Source organism: Odocoileus virginianus, chromosome 14 (genome assembly GCF_023699985.2).
Source record: "Odocoileus virginianus isolate 20LAN1187 ecotype Illinois chromosome 14, Ovbor_1.2, whole genome shotgun sequence".
Classification (NCBI taxonomy): Eukaryota; Metazoa; Chordata; class Mammalia; order Artiodactyla; family Cervidae; genus Odocoileus; species Odocoileus virginianus.
Genome location: NC_069687.1, coordinates 34011925 through 34032545, shown reverse-complemented (window position 1 = coordinate 34032545; position 20621 = coordinate 34011925). Strand labels below are relative to the sequence as shown.

Below are 20621 nucleotides of genomic sequence, written 5' to 3'. Positions count from 1 at the left end.
CTTCAACTATTATAAACATATAGGGCAGTCTTACTTCATTTGTATATTTTCCTTTTTTCTTTGTGGATAATTTTAAAGCAAACGTAGGCATATGTTATTTTCATTTGTGAATATATCTGTGTGTATTTCTAAGGGATAAGGACTTTAAAATATTTAACTGCAATACTATTAGCACAACTAAGTAAATTAGCAGTAATCCTCTTTAGATCATCTAGTATTTAGTGTTCAGATTTCCTATCTTATAGATAGGAAATTTTGAGTCAGGATTCATACACTTTTGGTTTAATTTTTTTTTTAATATATATCACATTGCTTTTCTTTCTACATAATTTGTCATTTCAGATTATTATTTCTTTTGCCTTTAAATATCTTGGAAAAAAATGTGTTTAGATGGTTGGTTGTACTATTTTGAAATTCATTGTATGTCCTGATTCTGAGTTTTTGAAGAATTTTGAAAAGTTCTCAATCTTTGAGGTTTTGAGTATTGCATCTCCTACATTTTTTCTTACCTTGTTTAGGAATTCTTATTAAATGCATGTTAGACTTCTTATTATCATTCTTGTTTTTTAAATTCTTTCATATATTTTGTCTGCTTTTTTCTTGGGGATCATATACATATCATCTTCAAATACATCTTCCAGTTCATTAGTGATATATAATATCTTTAGATACATCTTTCAGTTCATTAGTTCTCCCCACAACTGTATCTTTTATTCCCCCATTGAGTTTTTAAAATTTCAATCATGCTGTTTTTATTTTAAGAAGTTCTGCTTAGATGATTGTAAATTTTGAATCTTATGTTTCTGGTCCTTTCTTTTAAACCAAAAAATTGCAAGTTGTAGCTTGAAGATCTTGTGATGTAAGGCTTACGGAGCTGCATTTCTAATAATCTTATTCAGACATAGACATGCTCATTTAATATTGTCTATACCTGCTTTGGTGCTACTGTTACTGAGTTAATTACTTATAAAAGAGACCTTATATTTATAGATTTCAAAGCCCCAAATATTTAGTCTGACCCTTAATGGAACAAGTTTTCCAAACCCCCTGCTGTATTTTCTTTTTTTTTTTTTTTTCTTTTTAGTATTTATTTATTTGGCTGCACTGGGTCTTAGTTGTGGCAAACAGGATCTTCTTTGCAGCACACGGGATCTTTAGTTGTGGCATGCGGGGTCTTCTTCGCTGACCAGGAGTCAAACCTGGGTCCCCTTCATTGGGAGCGTGGAGTCTTAGCCACTGAACCACAAGGGAAGTGCCCCCCCCCTTTAGATATATAAAATATTATTTCATTGTTTGCATTATGTATGTGGTAATTCTAATATTTAAAGTCTTTTTTGTTTTGTTTGTTTCTATTGATAACTGACTTGTTTTCATCTTTCCGTCTGTGTTTATAACCAGGGTAAGGTTGGCTTCTTACTTGGAGTGGTGGTTAATGGTTGAATTTGCCTTTGCTTCTTGTCTGGGAATATGGTAGACCAAGGAATACTTTAAATTAAAATTCTCTCATTGAGATTTATTTGATTGTGCAAAAGAATGTATCTAGGTTCCAGAGACACCTGCAGTTGGCTTCAGAGTCTCGGAAGTCTCCTTTTATTTTTCAGCTTTACCTAGAAATACTTTTCTTTGCTCTCTGCCTTTGTTGAACAAGTGTTCTAAGTGTATCCAGACTCACAGAATGAAAGCAGATGGTCAGCATAAACCCATACTGTTTGCATAAATGGTTTAGGGCCAGGAAGCCACTCTTACCAGTTAGGATGGTAGAAACATTCCCTGAGTTTGTTTCCAGATGTAAGCCAACAACAGCCTTTTTAAGGAAAAGCAGTGGGCCTGTTAGGTTAACTTTTTATGCATAAATGTACAAATGCAACACCTGAGGATGTTGATTGAATGAGTCAGATTGGGTAGGTATGGGAGGGTGCAAGATTCTACATTTCTAACTTGCTGCGAGGTAGTACTCATTTTGGTAGTTCGCAGATGTACTTTAGTAGCCAGGTAGCTGCCCTGAAGCAGAAGTTGTTCTTTGCAATGGTTTTTTTTTTTTAATCAGTAAATTTTTATTCTGAATTGATATAAAATTTATTTGTTGGGGATTAAATTCTCTGTGGTGGCAAGTGTTTTCCTTATTGAACTTTACTCAACTTGACTGAGGAGATCATTTATACTTCAACATTGGCACGTATTTTGTGTCACTGGAAGAAAGACAGTCTCAGTGACTTTGTTGTAGAAAAGAATACAGAGTCTGGGATGTTGGTAATATTGATTGTACAGACCCATAGCCTATTATCCACAGTTCTGAAACACCAACAACTCTGAAAATGAAAGCTGTTTTTTGTAAATAAAGTGACATGACAAAACCTAACCTGACCTAAACTTACTTGGCAGCAAAACCTGACCAGAATTTGTATTATCTCAGTGTGTCTAACCAGCATGTCAGACAAAGGCTCTTCTGAAGGTCCTGTAGTAGAAGTATGTAAAGCAGTTATATTTAAAGGCGTTATCAGAAAGCATAAATAAATATAAAAATATTAGCAGTTAGTGTGAGCATATTCAGATGTCCTGTTCATGCAAGAGATAACCAAAGAAGTGCTTTATATTGTTATATTTATAATAGTTCAGAGCTTTTTAAGGTTAAATTCAAACAACATTTGTAAATTTACTTTTAGATTTTGATTATTGGTGCTAATTCAATTATTTATGCATGCCATAGTAAAATGTATGGAAGAATAACAAGTAGTAAATTTTTAATTAGAGAATTTGTTACATTTGTATTACACAAAACAATTGTATATTATGGCATTTTTGCATAATTAAAATCACCATTGACCAAGGTTCATGAAAAAGCTTAATGTATCATGTGTTTCCCTCAGCCTGGGACTCCAGATTAGTCAGTTTGTTTTTGTCTTGATAATTTTGATGAGGTTTGTCTTCTTTGATGTGTATAAATCATTTTACTGAGCCATAAAAAGCATAAACAGGATACTACATGTGGTAATATCCACAGGGCACTGATTCAGAACTTAGTAGTACATAAAACAAGATGCTACTGTGATACAGTCTGCATAAGATGTCTCAGTAGTATTTGTTGTCCTGGATGTAATTTTTCTAGTTCAGACATTATTACTATTGGCTGTAGAAGGAAATTTTGGAAAGTTGTTTTTTTTTAAAGGATGAATTAATTTGATTACAAGACATACTGAATTTGAGATGACAGATCACCAAACATGAAGACAGATTTGTTTTTTTAACAAATGTAGAATAATGAAGATAAAATGTAGAATTGAAACTTTGAGGCTTTGTTTATTTAAAGGTTAAAATTGAATTTGTTAGTGTTACAGACACAATGAAAACAGAAACCTAAGGGCAAATGATAGAATTTTTGATAATATTAAAAAGTACAAAATAGGAGGAAGGAATGCAAACCTTTAAGAGAGGTACATAAGCAACAGTGAGAAACAGCTATAAAGAGAACCAAGATAGTGTGGTTTCAGAAACAGAGAGAGAAGGCAGGTTTGGTTATCACTGGCCAATAGTACTGTAATAGAAAAGTCAGGGAGTTTGAAAAGCTGAGAAAAAGCCTTTGCATTGGGCAAATAGTGAACTTGTGGAGGACAACTTTATTGGAATGGTGGCCTAGATACCTAATTGGTAGAATTTAGAAGGTGAGGTAAGAATTAATTAACTTGAGTCTCAGAGAGTTTTGGTGGAAGTAATGTCACATTAAAAATGGGAAACATTGGGCAGAAGCGTTTTTTTTTTTTTTTTTTAAGACAGGTAAAAGGTCAGTTAGAAATAGTGAGTAATTGATGATGGAAATACTGGAATTAGTAAGGTGTGAAACCAAGAATACAAATGGAAAGGTTAGAAAATAACATTGTAATAGCATTTTTCAACTTTATAACAGACATTCAAATTGTGTCCTGCAGCCAGTGTATTTGTACCCTTTGCTCCTCAGTCTCTGAGAGGGAAGTCCTTAATTACATTCATAGAAGCCACCTGTCAGACAAGTGATCCTATCTATAAATAGTCATTTCATAGAGAAAAACAGAAACATGAAAATAGCTGTGCAAGCAAAATGTACATCTGAGTTTGTAAATAAATCTAATAGTTTGGGGGTATATAACAATTAATTGTCTCAGCTTTTAGGCACAGCTGTTCTGTTCTTTGGCAGGGTTCATTTACATAGTGAATTGTTTCAGAGAGAAACAGAACTTTTTTCTTACGATGAAAGATTTCTGACGAGAGGACTGTGGAAATCTAATGATTTAACAGACTAAGACATAGAAGTTTTAGCAGAACATCCAGTGATTGTAATCTTTGTATGGAAATTGATTTTAGTTACTCACCATCTTAGAAAATGTTTTTACTGCAGACAGCACTTTTCATAGATTTTCTGCAGAAAAACAGCAATAAAATAATGTGATGACCAAGATTTCTTTGAATCTTTTTTGTAGCCCGGTGAATGGCTTTTGTGTATACTTTGTATGTGTTCACAAAGTGAAAGTGCTTTGTGAATTTGGTTACTATTTTGTACAGGAATTATCTCATAGCAAGTGTTAGTAAGCCTAAGTATTCTGATCTCTAATTTTACTGTAAAAAAGGGAGAGAGATGAACTCTTAAGAGTACTTCATATTTTTTTCCCCAACTCTTCTTCATTTTCTACCACAAACATCTAAGTTATCTTTACCAGAAAATCTTTAAAAATTCACAAATTACTTACCATGTAAAAATAGATGATGATGAAATGATTAGAAGATAATTAGATAAGGTAAATAGTTAAGGTCAAGGCAGTTCATTGTTAATCATATTAAATAAGCTTATTCTTACCTTAAAAAGTGTGAGTCCTTTTCAGATCAGTAGTAATTGAAAAACAGGTACATTAAAGCAGTGTGATCTTTCTTATTTGCTCCTTTTTTATGTGCATCTCTACTACAGTTATTATAATTTTTATAATTAATCACAAGATAGCATTTCCATTATAAATTCTTACATTTTAATATTCACAGTGTGATGTGGGGCATCTATTCAATAAATGTTTTTTGGGGTGGTTACTGTGTATCAGACATGATACTGTGTATCATGCCATTAGGATGGTATCATAACAGTGAACTAAAGGTCAGACTATCGTATAATTACAAACTAGAATGTACACTGAAGACTGATGAAAGACAGAAGAATTGCATATGCAGGGTGATTGCATATGGAATAAGATAGAGTCTAGAGTCAGATAACTTAGATTCAGATCTTACTACCATATCTGGTATTTATGTGACTTTAGGCCAATGAACTAATGTTCATTTTTTTAACATGAGAATGATAATATTAGCGTCTACCTTGTGTGGTTGGTATGGAGATGAGAACAGATTTTTTCATGTAAAAATATTAGCAAAATATGTTGTAGTACTTGTCTTACAGTCTAGTGAAGTCTATCAAATTTTTTGTTTTCCCAGAGTATTACTAGTAAGTATTACATATATATACACCTATTCCGATTTCATGTTGATCTCCAGACCTGAGACCATATCTTTTATTTAGTAATATTTCTCATCTAAGCAGTTGGCATAGTGTATTGGCATAGTGAACCCTGAAATGTACAATTGAATGAAACTTAGATGACTTCCCTAGTGATCCTGTGGTTAAGACTCCCAATGCAGGGGCCATGGGTTCAAGCCCTGCTTAGGGAATATCCCACATGCCGCATGACCAAAAGAAACCAAAAGAAAAAAAAAACCGACAGAAAACTTAGAAATCTAAAGTTACTCCCAAGATAAATCAAAACTGTACTTTATATCATTGTGTGTTTAGTTATATAAGTAATAAAATGGCTAAATACCATCTAGAGGAGAAAAATGTGTTCCTGTTATATTGTTCCCAGGATGTTGGAACAAGAACCCAACAAAACTATTCTCTTTCAGTCTCTGGGAAAAGGAGATAGAGAAAAGATTTAGTTGTAAGAAAATATACAAATGGTGGTTGAGTTTTAACTAACCATACCTCTGGTGGTCATATCATTTACAGTACAGCCTAGTACACTTCGGGGAGTGAAAGTAGGTGGTATTAGTCACACTGGCATGATAGGTGTAAATTAGAACTTAGATCAGATATGTGTTCTGTCATAACTGTTGTGATAGCGGTATGAAGAATGTATCATGAGAACATAAAGAGGAGTGCTTGCAGGTTAAGGAAAACCTTTATACATCTGAGTAAGACTTCTGAGGAATGAGAATTTCTTCCAAATCAGGTAGGGAAAGAAGGGGCATGCCTGGCTAAAGAATCCCAGTGCCATCTTGCTCTTTCTGTAGTCTTGCCTCTAAACGAATTATTCCCTCTCAAGAGGTGCTTCATGTCCATCATTCTTCTAAAGTAGCCCTATGAAGCTATTCAGTTTTTACTATAATGAATCTAACATTTAAGGAGCTTGTAACTAAACTGATTTACTTGCAGAAGTAATTGATAGGTTCCTTGCCCATCTCTTTTACAGTATTTATATTTAAAATACAACAGTGATTAAAAGATTATTCTCTGCTTCAGTTGCTTATGAGGAAAAATGATAATTTTCAGTACTGAGGGTAGATATTTCCTGTTCTGCATTCCAGATTGTTACACCAGAATAAATGGATGAAGATTACATAGGGACAGAGTTTGGCATCAGTATAAGGGGCAATATTCTACTACTCTATCAAAATAGAATAGGGTCTCCTAAGAAGTTTTTAGTCCCTTTGCATTAAAGGTAAAAGGAAGGCCATTTTCCCAGGGTGCTATCATTTCAATAGATCTTTTCTCTCCTAAATTATATAACTCTTTGATATTAATAATTGTTAGAATTTCAGAAAATGTTAAATAATTTGAAGCAGTGCTTCCTTACCTTTTGGACCTCTGGGTAAGGGTGAGAAGATGTACTTTCACTGTCCTTGCTAATGGAGGAGACAGATTTGTTGCTGGCTTTTACAAAGGAAATACTAGCTATAGGTATTGCCATGTATTTTTAATCCTTTATGTCTGCTCACAATAAACATAGATAATATTAAGATGTAATTAAGTAATACATATCAGGTTTATGTAGTCAACATTTAATTTTGTTATTCTTATGCATCCAATTTTTCTAGAGCATTTGTTCATGTATATTCACAAATAAATCACAGAAAATATTTTCCAACTCTGCTCCCACTCCTCATCACTCTGCCATTTTTAAGAAGGCAAGTCAAAGGATTTTACTTCAAAAATGAGCAAATCTTGGATCATAAAAGTAATACACTAAAATAGCCAAAATTCATTAATTTAGACACACTAATATGCAAATTAAACATTTGTTTGGGCTGGCTGCATAACTTTCACTTAATTGATCCATAAAAATTGTTTTTGTAAGCAGATCATAACTAACTTTAATGATAGTTGCTGCTATTTTTTGAATATCTGTTACGGGCTAGGCGCTCTGCTAAGTAAGTTGTACCTCACACCTTGAAACAGTGCCTTCAAGGTTAGGTAATTAGTATAATATATTCACTATAACCTTGGGCTTCCCTGATAGCTCAGTTGGTAAAGAATCCACCTGCAATGCAGGAGACCTGGTTCAGTTCCTGGGTCGGGAACATCCACTGGAGAAGGGATAGGCTACCAGTATTCTTGGGCTTCCCTTGTGGCTCAGCTGGTAAAGAATCTGCCTGCAATGAGGGGGACCTGGGTTCGATCCCTGGAGATCCCCTAGAGAACGGAACGGCTACCCACTCCAGTATTCTGGCCTAGAGAATTACATGGACCGCAGAGTCCATGGGATTGCAAAGAGTTGGACGTGACAGAGCGACTTTCACTTACTTATTCACTATAATCTTAACATGTTATGGAAAAAAACCAAAATGAACTTTTTGACCAACCCAGTATAAGAAAGTGGTGCCTGTGAGGTTTAATAACTTAGTCAAGGATACATGGTTTGTAGGTGATTAAGCTAGATATCTTTCAAAGCTGTGGTTTTTCCAGTGGTCATGTACAGATCCGAGAGTTGGCACATAGAGAAGGCTGAGCACTGAAGAATTGATGCTTTCGAATTATGGTGCAGGAGAAGACTCTTAGTTCCTTGAACTGAAAGGAGATCAAACCAGTCAATCCTAAAGGAAATCAACCCTGAATATCCATTGGAAGGACTGATGCAGAAGCTGAGAATCTAATGCTTTGGTCACTTGATGTGAAGAGCTGACTCACTGGAAAAGACTGATGCTGGAAAAGATTAAAAGCAACAGGAGAAGGGGGTGGCAGAGGATGATATAGATATAGATAGCATCACCACTCAATGGATATAAATTTGAGCAAGTTCAGGAGATAGTGAAGAACAGCAAAGCCTGGCATGCTACAGTCTGTTGGGTCGTAAAGAGTCAGACACAATTTAGCAACTAAACAACAGCAGCAGCAAGCTAGATTCAAATCCAGTTCTTTTTTATTTTAGAATTGTTCTATTACTCTCAAATAAATGTATGCCACTAGTATTTGGTCATTAATTTACTCTGTGTACTTGAACCAAAATTTAAAGTATCAATTTTATGCTGTATATTTATTGACAGGTAAGGATATTATTAATAATGTGATTTATCACAGCATATTACAAAGCAGTATATATTGGAAACATTTAAAAATAAATGCATGCTTACTCATGTATATATATACACATCTGTGTATGTATGTATATGTTCATATATGGAGAATTAAGCTAAAGGGGGAATGATACATATATATATATATGTATGTGTCTATAGATGTATAGAGATAAAGGTTTCTTTACTGTAGTTTTCTTTTGGTGTTTTTCTGTATGTATATTTGTATCTATGTATGCATGTTTGTGCTTAAATAATATTAAATTGCTGAATATTGACTATAGTTACTTCATTACTTCCAGAGAGTCACTGGGAACATGCATAGGACTACAAGTTACACAATAAGAGGAAAAGAGCAACTGTAATTTTAGTGGTTCTTTTGTGTTTTGCTTCCTTGCATTTGAATGGTTGGCCCTCATTGCCAGCTAGCCACATTTTTTTTTCTTTTTTTCTAGCCACATTTTTTTTTTCTGTCTTTTTTTCTAGCCACATTTTTTTTTTTCTGTCTTTTTTTCTAGCCACATTTTTTTTCCCCCTCTCTTTTTTCCTTAATGCAACTCTGGGCTAAACTACTGAGTTTTCAGGGAAATCCTAGTGGATTATCTCATTTGTGCTTTATACATTTCACACAGCACAGTTTTTGAGAGGCTGAATTGGAAACAGTAACTGAAAGTAGTAAGAAATAAGAGAGGTAAACTCCTCCTTAAATTCTCTCCCCTGTGCACCATCCCCCGCCCCCCCAATAAAAAGCCTATTGATCTCAGCTTGCTCATGTAGTTTTAAGTTCTGACTGTCTAGCATAGGAGTTGACAGTTGACAGCTCATGAGCCAGTGTTATTGAAACATAGCCACATTCATTTACTTACCTATTTTCTCTGTTGCTTTCTTGATTACAACAGAATTGAGGTTGACTGTATGGCCTAAAATACTTACTGCCTGGGTCTTTTTAATTAAAATGTTTAGGTACTCCTGATCTAGCACATAAGGAAGAAACCAGGGACTTCTCACTTAACCAGGGAAATTTACCCTCCTATTTGAAGTTAATGGATCCCCATAAGAACATTGTAACATGTGAGCATAGGTAGTATTTGATGTTTAAATGGCCCTAATGCTATTTTTTAATTTGTCTGGGAAGAAATATGAGTTTCTGGGAGGAAACATGTTCTGTCTTTGAGGAAATATATTATGAAGAAACTTTGAAGTTCTTCCATATTCCAATTCTGTTTGGGGGTTCCTGGTAATTGTATGGTCTTCCCTGGTGGCTCAGATGGTAATTATATATAAGACAAAGGGATGAGGAGGGGAAAGAAGAAAGGCTGATTTGTTTTGACTTGGATTGACAACAGTGCATTAAAGTGTAGTCGGTTCATTTTATATCGGTATTTATTAGGCAGACATTTGACACGATATTGGCTTCTGACTACCTGTCAATTTTCATTTTGTGGTTTTTTTTGTTGTTAATCCTCAGTTTTCTTCCAATTGTATATAAGGTTCAGTAAGAAATGATGTCTCTTGTTCATTGATGTATTATTCCCAGTACCTAAAACAGTACTTGACCATAGTAGGTGTTCAGTTAATACTTCTTGAGTGAGTGAGTTTAGACTCGAGGTTTTATTTTTGTCACAAAATTGTGGCTTTTCAAAAATGTCTGCAATCAGTTTGTACCTAGAAAATAGGCAATAATTAGAAATATGCAGGCCTTTTTGAAAACTATATCTTCAACCATAATCATTGTAAGTATTAGGCCTATCACATATTGCATAGCAGAAACTGGGTCCCCACTTTAGTGAAGCTGTTTGATCTCTGACTACTCAATTATAAATTGATGTAAGATGGTTAAATTATGTATTTACAGTAGGTGAATTTCACACAGGCTTTTAGTAAACTCTGACTTGCAAACTGCTGTAGGTTCTGAATTAGCACAAGTGTTGTTAAAAATTGTATTATGTTCTCAAATATAGTTAAATCATTTAAAAATCATTGGCTTACTTATAATTTTTCTTTTTCAGTGTTTCCAAACAGGTACCATTTATAACAAAAAGATATTACTAATAGTGATCTATTCATAGTTCCTTGTAGTTTTTTTTATATGAGCTCTTGATACCACACAGTGATAAGCTGTTTTCATTTCATGTTTTAAGATGAAAGAGTTACTAAAGACATACCCTAAACCATCTAATATTAGATCAAATTTCATTGGAGCTAATATATATCCAGTATTTGTAGGAATGTTCTGAAATCAAATGAATGATCTTGTTGTTCAATTGCCCAGTTGTGTTCAACTCTTTGGGACTCCATGAACTGCAGCCCGCCAGGTCCCTGTCCCTCACCATCTCCCAAAGTTTGCCCAAGTTCACGACCATTGCGTCTGAGATGCCATCAAGCATCTCATCCTCTGACACCATCTTCTCCTTTTGCCCTCAGTCTTTCCCATCATCAAGCACTTTTCCAGTTAGTTGGCTGTTCACATCAGATCAGCAAAATACTGGAGCTTCAGCTTCAGCATCAGTCCTTCTAATGAGTATTCAGGATTGATTTCCCTTAAGATTGACTATTTTGATCTTGTGTCTTAGTCACTCAGTGGTGTCCGACTCTTTGCAACCCCATGGACTGTAGCCTGCCAGGCTTCTCCGTCTGTGGTATTTTCTAGCCAAGAATACTGGAGTTTTGTTGCCATTTCCTTCTCCAGTGGATCTTCCTGACCCAGGGATCAAACCTGGGTCTCCCACATTGCAGGCGTAGGCTCTTTTACCATCTGAGCCACCAGGGAGACCCTGGTGGGGTTTGATCTTAGTATGTAGCAATTTCAAAGCGATTGGAGATAGCTAGGATATGTAATATGCTTAGTGGTTTGACACTAACCAATGTGTAGTTGTCATGGCTCACGTTGAGTATAACAGAATGGAGAGAAGCAGATGCAAGCTAAATTTATAGAACAATGTGATGTTTCATTTGCTGAGGAAAACACTTATTCAAAACAAATAGCTCCTTAGTTTATGTTAACAGATTAAAATCTCAAAGGAAAGTCATAACGGGTCTTAAAGTAAAATACCAATAATGTGACAATTTTTCCTTTTTTAGATTGTGCTTTTGTTTAAAGCAAGTAGGATGCTGAATATGTTAATAGAAAAATAACTTGAATATTGACACTGTATCCAAGGGTTGGTAGATTCCCAACCACAGGGAAGTTTCTGGCTTTGGCCTGTTTTTGTAAAACAGGTGAACTCAGGGTTGTTTTTGCATTTTAAAAGCTTTTTTTTTTTCTTTCAGTATTTTAAAGATGTTCCCCTGTCTTCTCATTTGCTTTGTTTTCCCAGAGAAATTTGTCATTCTTCTCTTTATTTCTCTGTATGTAACTTGTCTGTCTTTGTTGTTCAGTCACTAAGTCATGTCCTATTCTTTGAGACCTCATGGACTGTAGCATGCTGGGCTCCTCTGTCCTCCACTATTTCCTGGAGTTGCTCAAATTCATGTCTGTTGAGTCTGTGATGCTGTCTAACCATCTTATCCTTTGCCACCCGCTTCTCCTTTTGCCTTCAATCTTTCCCAGAAACAGGGTCTTTTCTAGTGAGTTGGCTCTTCTCATCAGGTGGCCAGAGTATTGGAGCTTCAGCATCAGTCCTTCCAATGAATATTCAGGATTGATTTCCTTTAGGATTGATTGGTGGTCTCCTTGCAGTCCAGGGGACTCAGGAATCTTCTCCTGCACCACAGTTTAAAAGCATCAATTCCGCACTCAGCCTTCTTTATGGTTCAACTCTCACATTTGTGTATGACCGTTGTAAAAACCATAAATTTGACTGTGTGGACTTCTATCAGCAAAGTGATGTCTCAGCTTTTTAATACACTGTCTAGGTTTGTCACAGCTTCCCTTCCAAGGAGCAAGTGTCTTTTAATTTCATGGCTGCAGTGTTTTTTTAATCTGGTTGCTTTTAAGATTTTTCCTCTACCAGTGATTTTGAGTAATTTGATTATGATGTACCTTGGTCTAGTTTTGGTCCTTTTCCTTGTGCTTGGGATTAACTGAACTTCTTGGATTTATTGGCTTACTTTGGTCAAACTTGGAAAGTTTTCATCTATTATTTCTTCAATTAATTCTTTTATTCCAAACTTTTTCTTTAGGGACTCCGGTTACACATACTGCAATTTTGTTAAGCTGCTTGAATCCCTATAGTTTGCTGATGGTCTTTTCATTTTTCCTTTTTCCCCTTTGTGTTATATTTTTGATAATTTTTATTGCTTTGTCTTCAAAATTCACAACTCTGACTTTCTATAAAAGCTATTACGCTTTTTATCTCATCCAGGATATTTACATCTGAGACACTATAGTTTTCATCTCCAGAAATTCAGTTTGAGTGCTTTTTACACTTTTCATGCCTCTCCCTAAGGTTTTGAACATATAGACTACAGTTATAAAAATTGTTTTAATGTCTTTTCTGCTGATTCTGTTAGGTTGTTGCAAGAGTAATTGAGGTTTGTCATTTGATATTGGACTTTGCCATTTGATATTGGAATAGTCTTAAATAGTCTTAAATAAATGTGATTATGTTATGCATAATTTTAATGCACATTTCTTACTTTGGTTTTTTGCTAATGATTTATTACTTGCTGTTTATATTTTAGACTAGGGAAATGATGTTACACAAAAATAAATTTGAGTGATTTTCTTATTCAAGTTCAGCATGGGTCATAAAGCAGCAGAGACAACTTGCAGCATCAGTAACACATTTGGCCCAGGAACTGCTAACGAACGTACAGTGCAGTGGTAGTTCAAGAAGTTTTTCAGAAGACACAAGAGCCTTGAAGATGAGGGGTGCAGTGGCCAGCTGTCGGAAGTTGACAACAACCAATTGAGAGGATCATCGATGCTGATGCTCTTAAAACTACATGAAAAATTGCCCAAGAACTCAGTATTGGTTATTTGGCATTGGAAGCAAATTGGAAAGGTGAAAAAGCTTGATGAGTGGGTGCCTAGTCAGCAAACAAAAAAAATGATTTTGAAGTGTCATCTTCTATTCTGTGCAACAACTAAGAACCATTTTTTTTTTGGATTGTGATGCGTGACTAAAAGTGGGTTTTATATGACAACCTGCGATTACCAGCCCAGTGGTTGGACCGAGAAGAGGCTCCAAAGCACTTCCCAAAGCCAAACTTACACCAGAAAAGGTCATGGTCAGTGTTTGTCCATCTGCTGCCGGTTTGATTCACTACAGCTTTTTAAATACCCCTGAGACCTCTCTGAGAAGAATGCTCAGCAAATTGATGAGAGAGGCACTGAAGTCTGCAAAGCCTTGAGCTGGCATTGGTGAGCACAAAGGGCCCAATTCTTCTCCATGACAACGTCTGACCACATGTCTCAAAACTAACGCTTCAGAAGTTGAATGAATTGGGCTACGAAGTTTTGCCTCATCTGTTGCATTCATCTAACCTCTTGCCAACTGATTCAGTTCTTCAAGCATTTCGATAACTTTTTGCATGGAAAATGCTTCCACAACCAGCAGGATGTGGAAAATGCTTTCCAAGAGTTTATCAAATCCTGAAGCATGGGTTTTTGCGCCAAAGGAATAAACAAACTTATTTCTTGTTGACAAAAATGTGTTGATTATAATGGTTCCTATTTTGATTAATAAAGATGTGTTTGAACCTAGTTATAATGATTTAAAATTCACAGCCCCGAACCGCGATTATGTTTGCACCAACCTAATAATATCTGTGTCGGTTCTGGGTCATTTTCAGTTGATTAATTTTTCTGCTTACTATGAGTCATGTTTTCCTGCTACTTTGCATGTCTGATGATATTTGGATACTAGTCATTGTAAATTTTGCTTCATTAGATGTTTTCTATTTTTCTTTTGTGATTCTTACTGAGCTTTGGTCTGAGACATTTTAGTTATTTGAAAACAGTTTGATTCTTTCAAATCTTGCTTTGAAGATTTGTTGTGTGCTGTGTGTTTGGTCGCTTCAGTCGTGTCTGACTTTTTGTGACCCCATAGACTGTAGCCTCCCAGGCTCCTCTGTCCATGGAGTTTCTCCAGGCAAGAATACTAGAGTGGGTTGCAACGCCATCCTCCAGGATCTTCCCAACCCAGGGATCGAACCAAAGTCTTCCACATTATAGGTAGATTCTTTGCCGTCTGAGCCACCACGGAAGCCCAAGAATACTGGAGTGGGTAGCCTATCCCTTCTTCAGAGGATCTTCCCAATCCAGGAATCAAAATGGGGCCTCCTGCATGGCAGGCAAATTCTTTACCACCTGAACTGCCAGGGAAGCCCAAAGATTTGTTAGGTAGAATCAAAGAAATGTTTAGTCTGTGCATGATTGTTCTCTACCACTGAGCCAAGACTTTTCTGAATACTCTGTCCAGTGCCCCATGCACTATTAAGGTTTTCAGGATGGCCGTTAGAAACAAGCACTGCTCCCTGTCTTGGGTAAACACTGATACTCATCCCTTTAGTTTTTTCGAGTGATAATTTCCTCACACACATGCACCAATTATTGCTGTAACGGCTACACAAAGGGTCCTTTTGCAGATGTTCAGTATGCTCTCTGTGCAGTGCGCTGTTCTCTGATACTGTTTGTTCTCCTTGGACTCTGAGCTCTGTCTCTTGAACTCAGTTTACCTGGGTATCTCCTCTCAGCACCAAGGCCTGGAAACACTCTAATGACAGTAAACTGAGGGCAGTTGTAAAGCATTCTTGTTTTTTTTTTTCCTTTCCCAATGATTATTTTTCTTTACTTCTTAATGTCCAGTGTTTTGAGAACTGTTGTTTTATATGTTTTTTTCAGTTTTTGGGTTGATTCAAATAAGACAGTATGGTTTCTGTTACTACATTATGGCCAGAAGTGAAAGGTGTTCTTGCAGTTGGGGTTGAAATTTTAGAACTAGTGGTTAAATAGTTCCAGGTGATGTAGAGAGCTGGACCATAGGTATAAATGGAGTAGAAAGGTGAACGTCATTCATTGAGTCATCCACATAAACTTTGAAGTCTCCTAAGTAGGTAGGTTAGAGACAGAATGTAAGACTTTAAAAAAAACGAGTCAAAGTTGTGAAGTTTTAATACTGCACATTTCATGTGTTTTGTTAGAGAAAATAAAATTATTTTAAAATTATCTTAATCTTTTAAAATTATGTTAAATTATTTTATCTGTTCTAGAACCTTCTGATAACTTAAGGGAGATTCTCCAAAATGTGGCCAAATTGCAAGGAGTATCAAATATGAGAAAGCTAGGCCATCTGAATAACTTCACTAAGGTAAGTAACTTCAATCTTTACATTATCATCCTAAGTTATGTTTTCCTTATTGTACTTAAAAGATATATCTTAACCACCATTAACAAGAAATTCTTCAGTATTCCCTCAATATTAGTGTTTCCTTGGCCCTTTCTCATGGATTTTTGTCATATGTTTTTAAATTTAAAAGTATATTTGAATAATGAGAAGTACTTGATGTTTGTTGTCAAATATTTGGTAGGTTCAGAAGAGAATAAAGGGAAAAGAAATCACTGAGAAATCAGTAATTCAGTCTCCAGTATTAGTCACATAAGGATGTAATTCTTTTGCCTTTTAATATTCATTTTTTGTGGTATCATATAAATGTCGGTACATGAGTATGCATTTCATAGATGTAATAATTTCCAGAGAAATATTATCACTTCCTCTCCTTTTCCTGATACTCTCTTCCCATTATCTGGATCTCAGAACTCAACATAAATGTTAGGGCACTTGTCCCAAATAAATATTAACCTGATCTCTATTAGCCACCAAGAATTCCCAAGTTTGATAGATGGATTGGTATGGTTGGGAGCCTGGTAATGCTGAACAGCTAACTTGTGGAAACACTAAAATACCTGTTATTCGAGGTGATGCCACAAATAGAAAATAGAATGCTTCCTTTGGGAAAATTTATTTACATTTTTACTTTACTAAATATAAATTATTCTATGTTTTATTTTTATATTTTATTGAAGTTTAGTTGATTTACAGCATCATGTTAGTATCAGGTGTACAGCATTTGAGTCAGATTATATATACTCATTTTCAGATTCTTTTCTCTTATAGGCTGTTACAAATATTGAGTGTAGTGCCTTATACATTTTAAATGTAGGAAAAAGCGTTTTAGCTGCTTACTAAAAGTGTGATCCATAGACCTGCAACATTGGTGTCACCGTGGAGTTTGTTTGATATGGACAGTGTTCAACCCCACCCCAGACCTACTGAATGAGAATCTACATTTTAATGAACATCTCAGATGAATTTGGGTGTACATTAAAATTTGAGTCACACTGTTTTAATCTTTCCAAAATGTTTAATTCTTTGCTACTTGGTAGTTAGACTGTGGCTTGAATTTGATTTTATTTCATAGAAATAGAAGGGGTAAGAATATAGTCACTATGTAACAAAATTTTTTTTCCAATAAGGTGTTATATAATAAATGAAAAGTAGATTTGTTGTTTTCTTTTCATAGTTAGTGAAATATACATATACATTTATTTTTTTCTTAATGAAACATTCTGGGATTTATTTTTATATAACATGAGAAAATTACCTTGTATGAGTGAGGACAGTGATTTTTTAAAAAAACTTTCAAAAACATTGAATAAGTCCTTTGAAGGGGTTTTCAAAAATGTCCTTGTTGTATGTTTCATTTTTATGAATGTATCGACAATCTTCAAATATGTTTCTTTAGTGTACTACTCAGGTAATGTCAGGTTTTTAAGACCTAGCGTTATTTCAAGGTTACAAATTGCATCTCCTGGTTTTGCTCTATTAAATTTCCCAGTTTTATGTCATCACTCTTCACCCAGGTCTAATAGTAACATGTCTTAGCACTTGCCTTCATTTAACTGTTAAAAACAGTTAATAGAGGTTTATGTCTTGTTTGATCTCCTGGTTCATGTCATAATCAGGTTGACATCTAGTTATGTACTTCCATATCGTTTACAACTAGGATTCTAAAAGAAGAATGAATGTGAGAATGGCAGTGATTTCTGTTATTTCACTTTGGCACCGGAATGGGTCCTTTTTTTGTCGTTCAGTCCTTCAGTCGTGTCCGACTCTTTGCAACCCCATGGACTGCAGCATGCCAGGCATCCCTGTCCTTCACCATCTCCTGGAGCTTGCTCAAACTCATGTCCATTGAGTTGGTGTTGCCTTCCAACCATCTTGTCCTATGTTGTCCCCTTCTTCTCCTGCTTTCAATCTATCCCAGCATCAGAGTCTTTTCTAATGAATTGGCTTTATGTGTCATGTGGCCCAAATATTGGAGTTTCAGCTTCAACCTCAGTCCTTCCCATGAATATTCAGGACTGATTTCCTTTAGGATTAACTGATTTGATCTTCTTGCTGTCCAAGGGACTCTCAAGAGTCTTCTCCAACACCACAGTTTAAAAGCATCAATTCTTCGGCACTCAGCTTTCTTTATGGTTCAACATGACTACTGGGAAAACCATAGCCTTTATTAGATGGACCTTTGTCGGTAGAGTAATGTCTTTGCTTTTTAATATGCTGTCATGGTTTGTCATAGCTTCTCTTCCAAGGGCCAAGCGTCTTTTAATTTCATGGCTGCAGTCACCATCTGCAGTGATTTTGGAGCCCAAGAAAATAAAGTCTGTCACTATTTCCATTGTTTCTGCATCTGTTTGCCATGAAGTGATGGGACCAGATGCCATGATCTCAGTTTTTTGAATGTTGAACTTAAGCCAGCTTTTCCCCCTCTCCTCTTGTACTTTCATAAAGAGGCTCTTTAGTTTCTCTTTGTTTTCTTCCATAAGGGTGGTGTCATCTGCATATCTGAGGTTAGTGATATTTCTCCTGGCAGTCTTGATTCCAGCTTGTGTTTCATCCAACCCAGCATTTTGCATGATATACTCTGTATATAAATAAGCAGGGTGACAACATACAGCCTTGACTGTACTGCTTTCCCAATTTGGAACCAGTCCATTGTTCCATGTCCAGTTCTAACTGTTGCTTCTTGACCTGCAGGCAGGTTTCTTAGGAGGCAGATAAGGTGGTCTGGTATTCCCATCTCTCTCAATTTTTCCCAGTTTTTTGTGATCCACATCATCAAAGTCTTTAGTCAGTGAAGCATAAGTAGATGTTTTTCTGGAATTCTCTTGCTTTTTCTGTGATCTAGTAGGTGTTGGCAATTTGATCTCTGGTTCCTCTGTGCTTTCTAAATCCAGCTTGAACATCTGGAAGTTCCTGGTTCATGTACTGTTGAAGCCTAGCTTAGAGAATGGGTCCTAAAATGGTGTTAAACTCTAGAGAAGCACAATACAGTAGACACATGTGAGCCACTTTTGTAATTTTAAATTTTCTAGCAGGTCACACTAAAAAAGTAAAAGGAAGTGTGAAATTATTTTTAATAATTTTATTTAATACACTATATCCAACTTATTTTATGTAATTAGTATGAAATATAAATGAGATATTTATATTTTTTCATACTAAATCTTGGAAGATAAGTGTGTGTGTTTTCAGCTCAGTTCAGTTGCTCAGTCTTGTCCAACTGTTTTCGACCCCGTGGACTGCAGCACCCCAGGCTTCTCTGTCCATTACCAACTCTCAGAGCTTGCTCAGACTCATGTCCATCAAGTCAGTGATGCCATCCAGACATTCTCATCCTGTCATCCCCTTCTCCTCCTGCCTTCAGTCTTTGCCAGCATCAGGGTCTTTTCCAGTGAGTCAGTTCTTCATATCATGTGGCCAAATTACTGGAGCTTCAGATTCAGCATCAGTCCTTCCAGTGAATATTAAGGACTGATTTCCTTTAGGATTGACTGGTTTGATCTCCTTGCAGTCCAGGGGACTCTCAAGAGTCTTCTCCAACACCACAGTTCAGAAGCATCAATTTTTTGGCGCTCAGCTTTCTTTATGGTCCAACTCTCACATCCATACATGACCACTGGAAAACCATAGCTTTGACTAGATGGACCTTTGTTGGCAAAGTAATGTCTCTGCTTTTTAATATGCTGTCTAGGTTGATCATAGCCTTTCCTCCAAGGAGCAAGTGTCTTTCAATTTCATGGCTGCGGTCACCATCTGCAGTGATTTTGGAGCCCAAGAAAATAAAGTGTCACTGTTTCCATTGTTTCTGCATCTGTTTGCCATGAAGTGATGGGACCAGATGCCATGTTCTTAATTTTTTGAATGTTGAATTTTAAGCCAGCTTTTTCCACTCTTCTCTTTCACTTTCATCAAGAGACTCTTTAGTTCCTCTTTGCTTTCTGCCGTAAGGGTGATATCATCTGCATATCTGATGTTACTGATATATCTCCTGGCAGTCTTGATTCCAGGTTGTGCTTCATCCAATCCGGTGTTTCACATGATGTACTCTGCATATAAGTTAAATAAGCAGGGTGACAATATACAGCCTTGACGTACTCCTTTCCTTGTTTGGAATCAGTCAGTTGTTCCATGTGTGGTCCTGCTGCTTCTTGAACTGCATACAAATTTCTCAGGAAGCGGTTAATGTGGTCTGGTATTCCCATCTCTTAAAGAATTTTTCACAGTTTCTTGTGATCTACACAGTCAAAGGCTTTGGCTTGGTCAATAAAGCAAAAGTAGATGAACTCTCTTTCTTTTTTGATGAGCCAGTGGATGTTGGCAATTTGATCTCTGGTTCTTCTGCCTTTTCTAAATCCAGCTTGAACATCTGGAATTTCTCAGTTCATGTACTGTTGAAGCCTCGCTTAGAGAATTTTGAACATTTGCTAGCGTGTGAGATGAGTGTAGTTGTGCGGAACTTGTGCGGAACATTCTTTGGCATTGTCTTTCTTTGGGATTGAAATGAAAACTAACCTTTTCCAGTCCTGTGGCCACTGCTGAGTTTTCCAAATTTGCTGGCATATTGACTGTAGCGCTTTGACAGAATCATCTTTTAGGATATGAAATAGCTCAGCTGGAATTCCATCACCTCCACTAGCTTGCTCGTAGTGATGCTTCCTGAGACCCACTTGACTTTGCATTCCAGGATGTCTGGCTCTAGGTGAGCGATCACACCATATGGCTATCTGGGTCACATAGTTCTTTGCATTAAAT

The 20621-nt window shown here is 36.1% G+C and overlaps 1 protein-coding gene across 3 annotated transcripts in view; it reads left to right on the top strand.

Moving 5' to 3' along the window:
• RICTOR (RPTOR independent companion of MTOR complex 2) overlaps positions 1–20621 on the top strand; it is a 123722-nt gene that overhangs the window by 18242 nt on the left and 84859 nt on the right. For all 3 annotated transcript variants that reach the window (XM_020869379.2, XM_020869378.2, XM_020869382.2), the window contains exon 3: positions 15736–15833. In XM_020869379.2, the coding sequence (XP_020725038.1) occupies positions 15736–15833 (98 nt within the window). The remainder of the gene's footprint in view (positions 1–15735; positions 15834–20621) is intronic.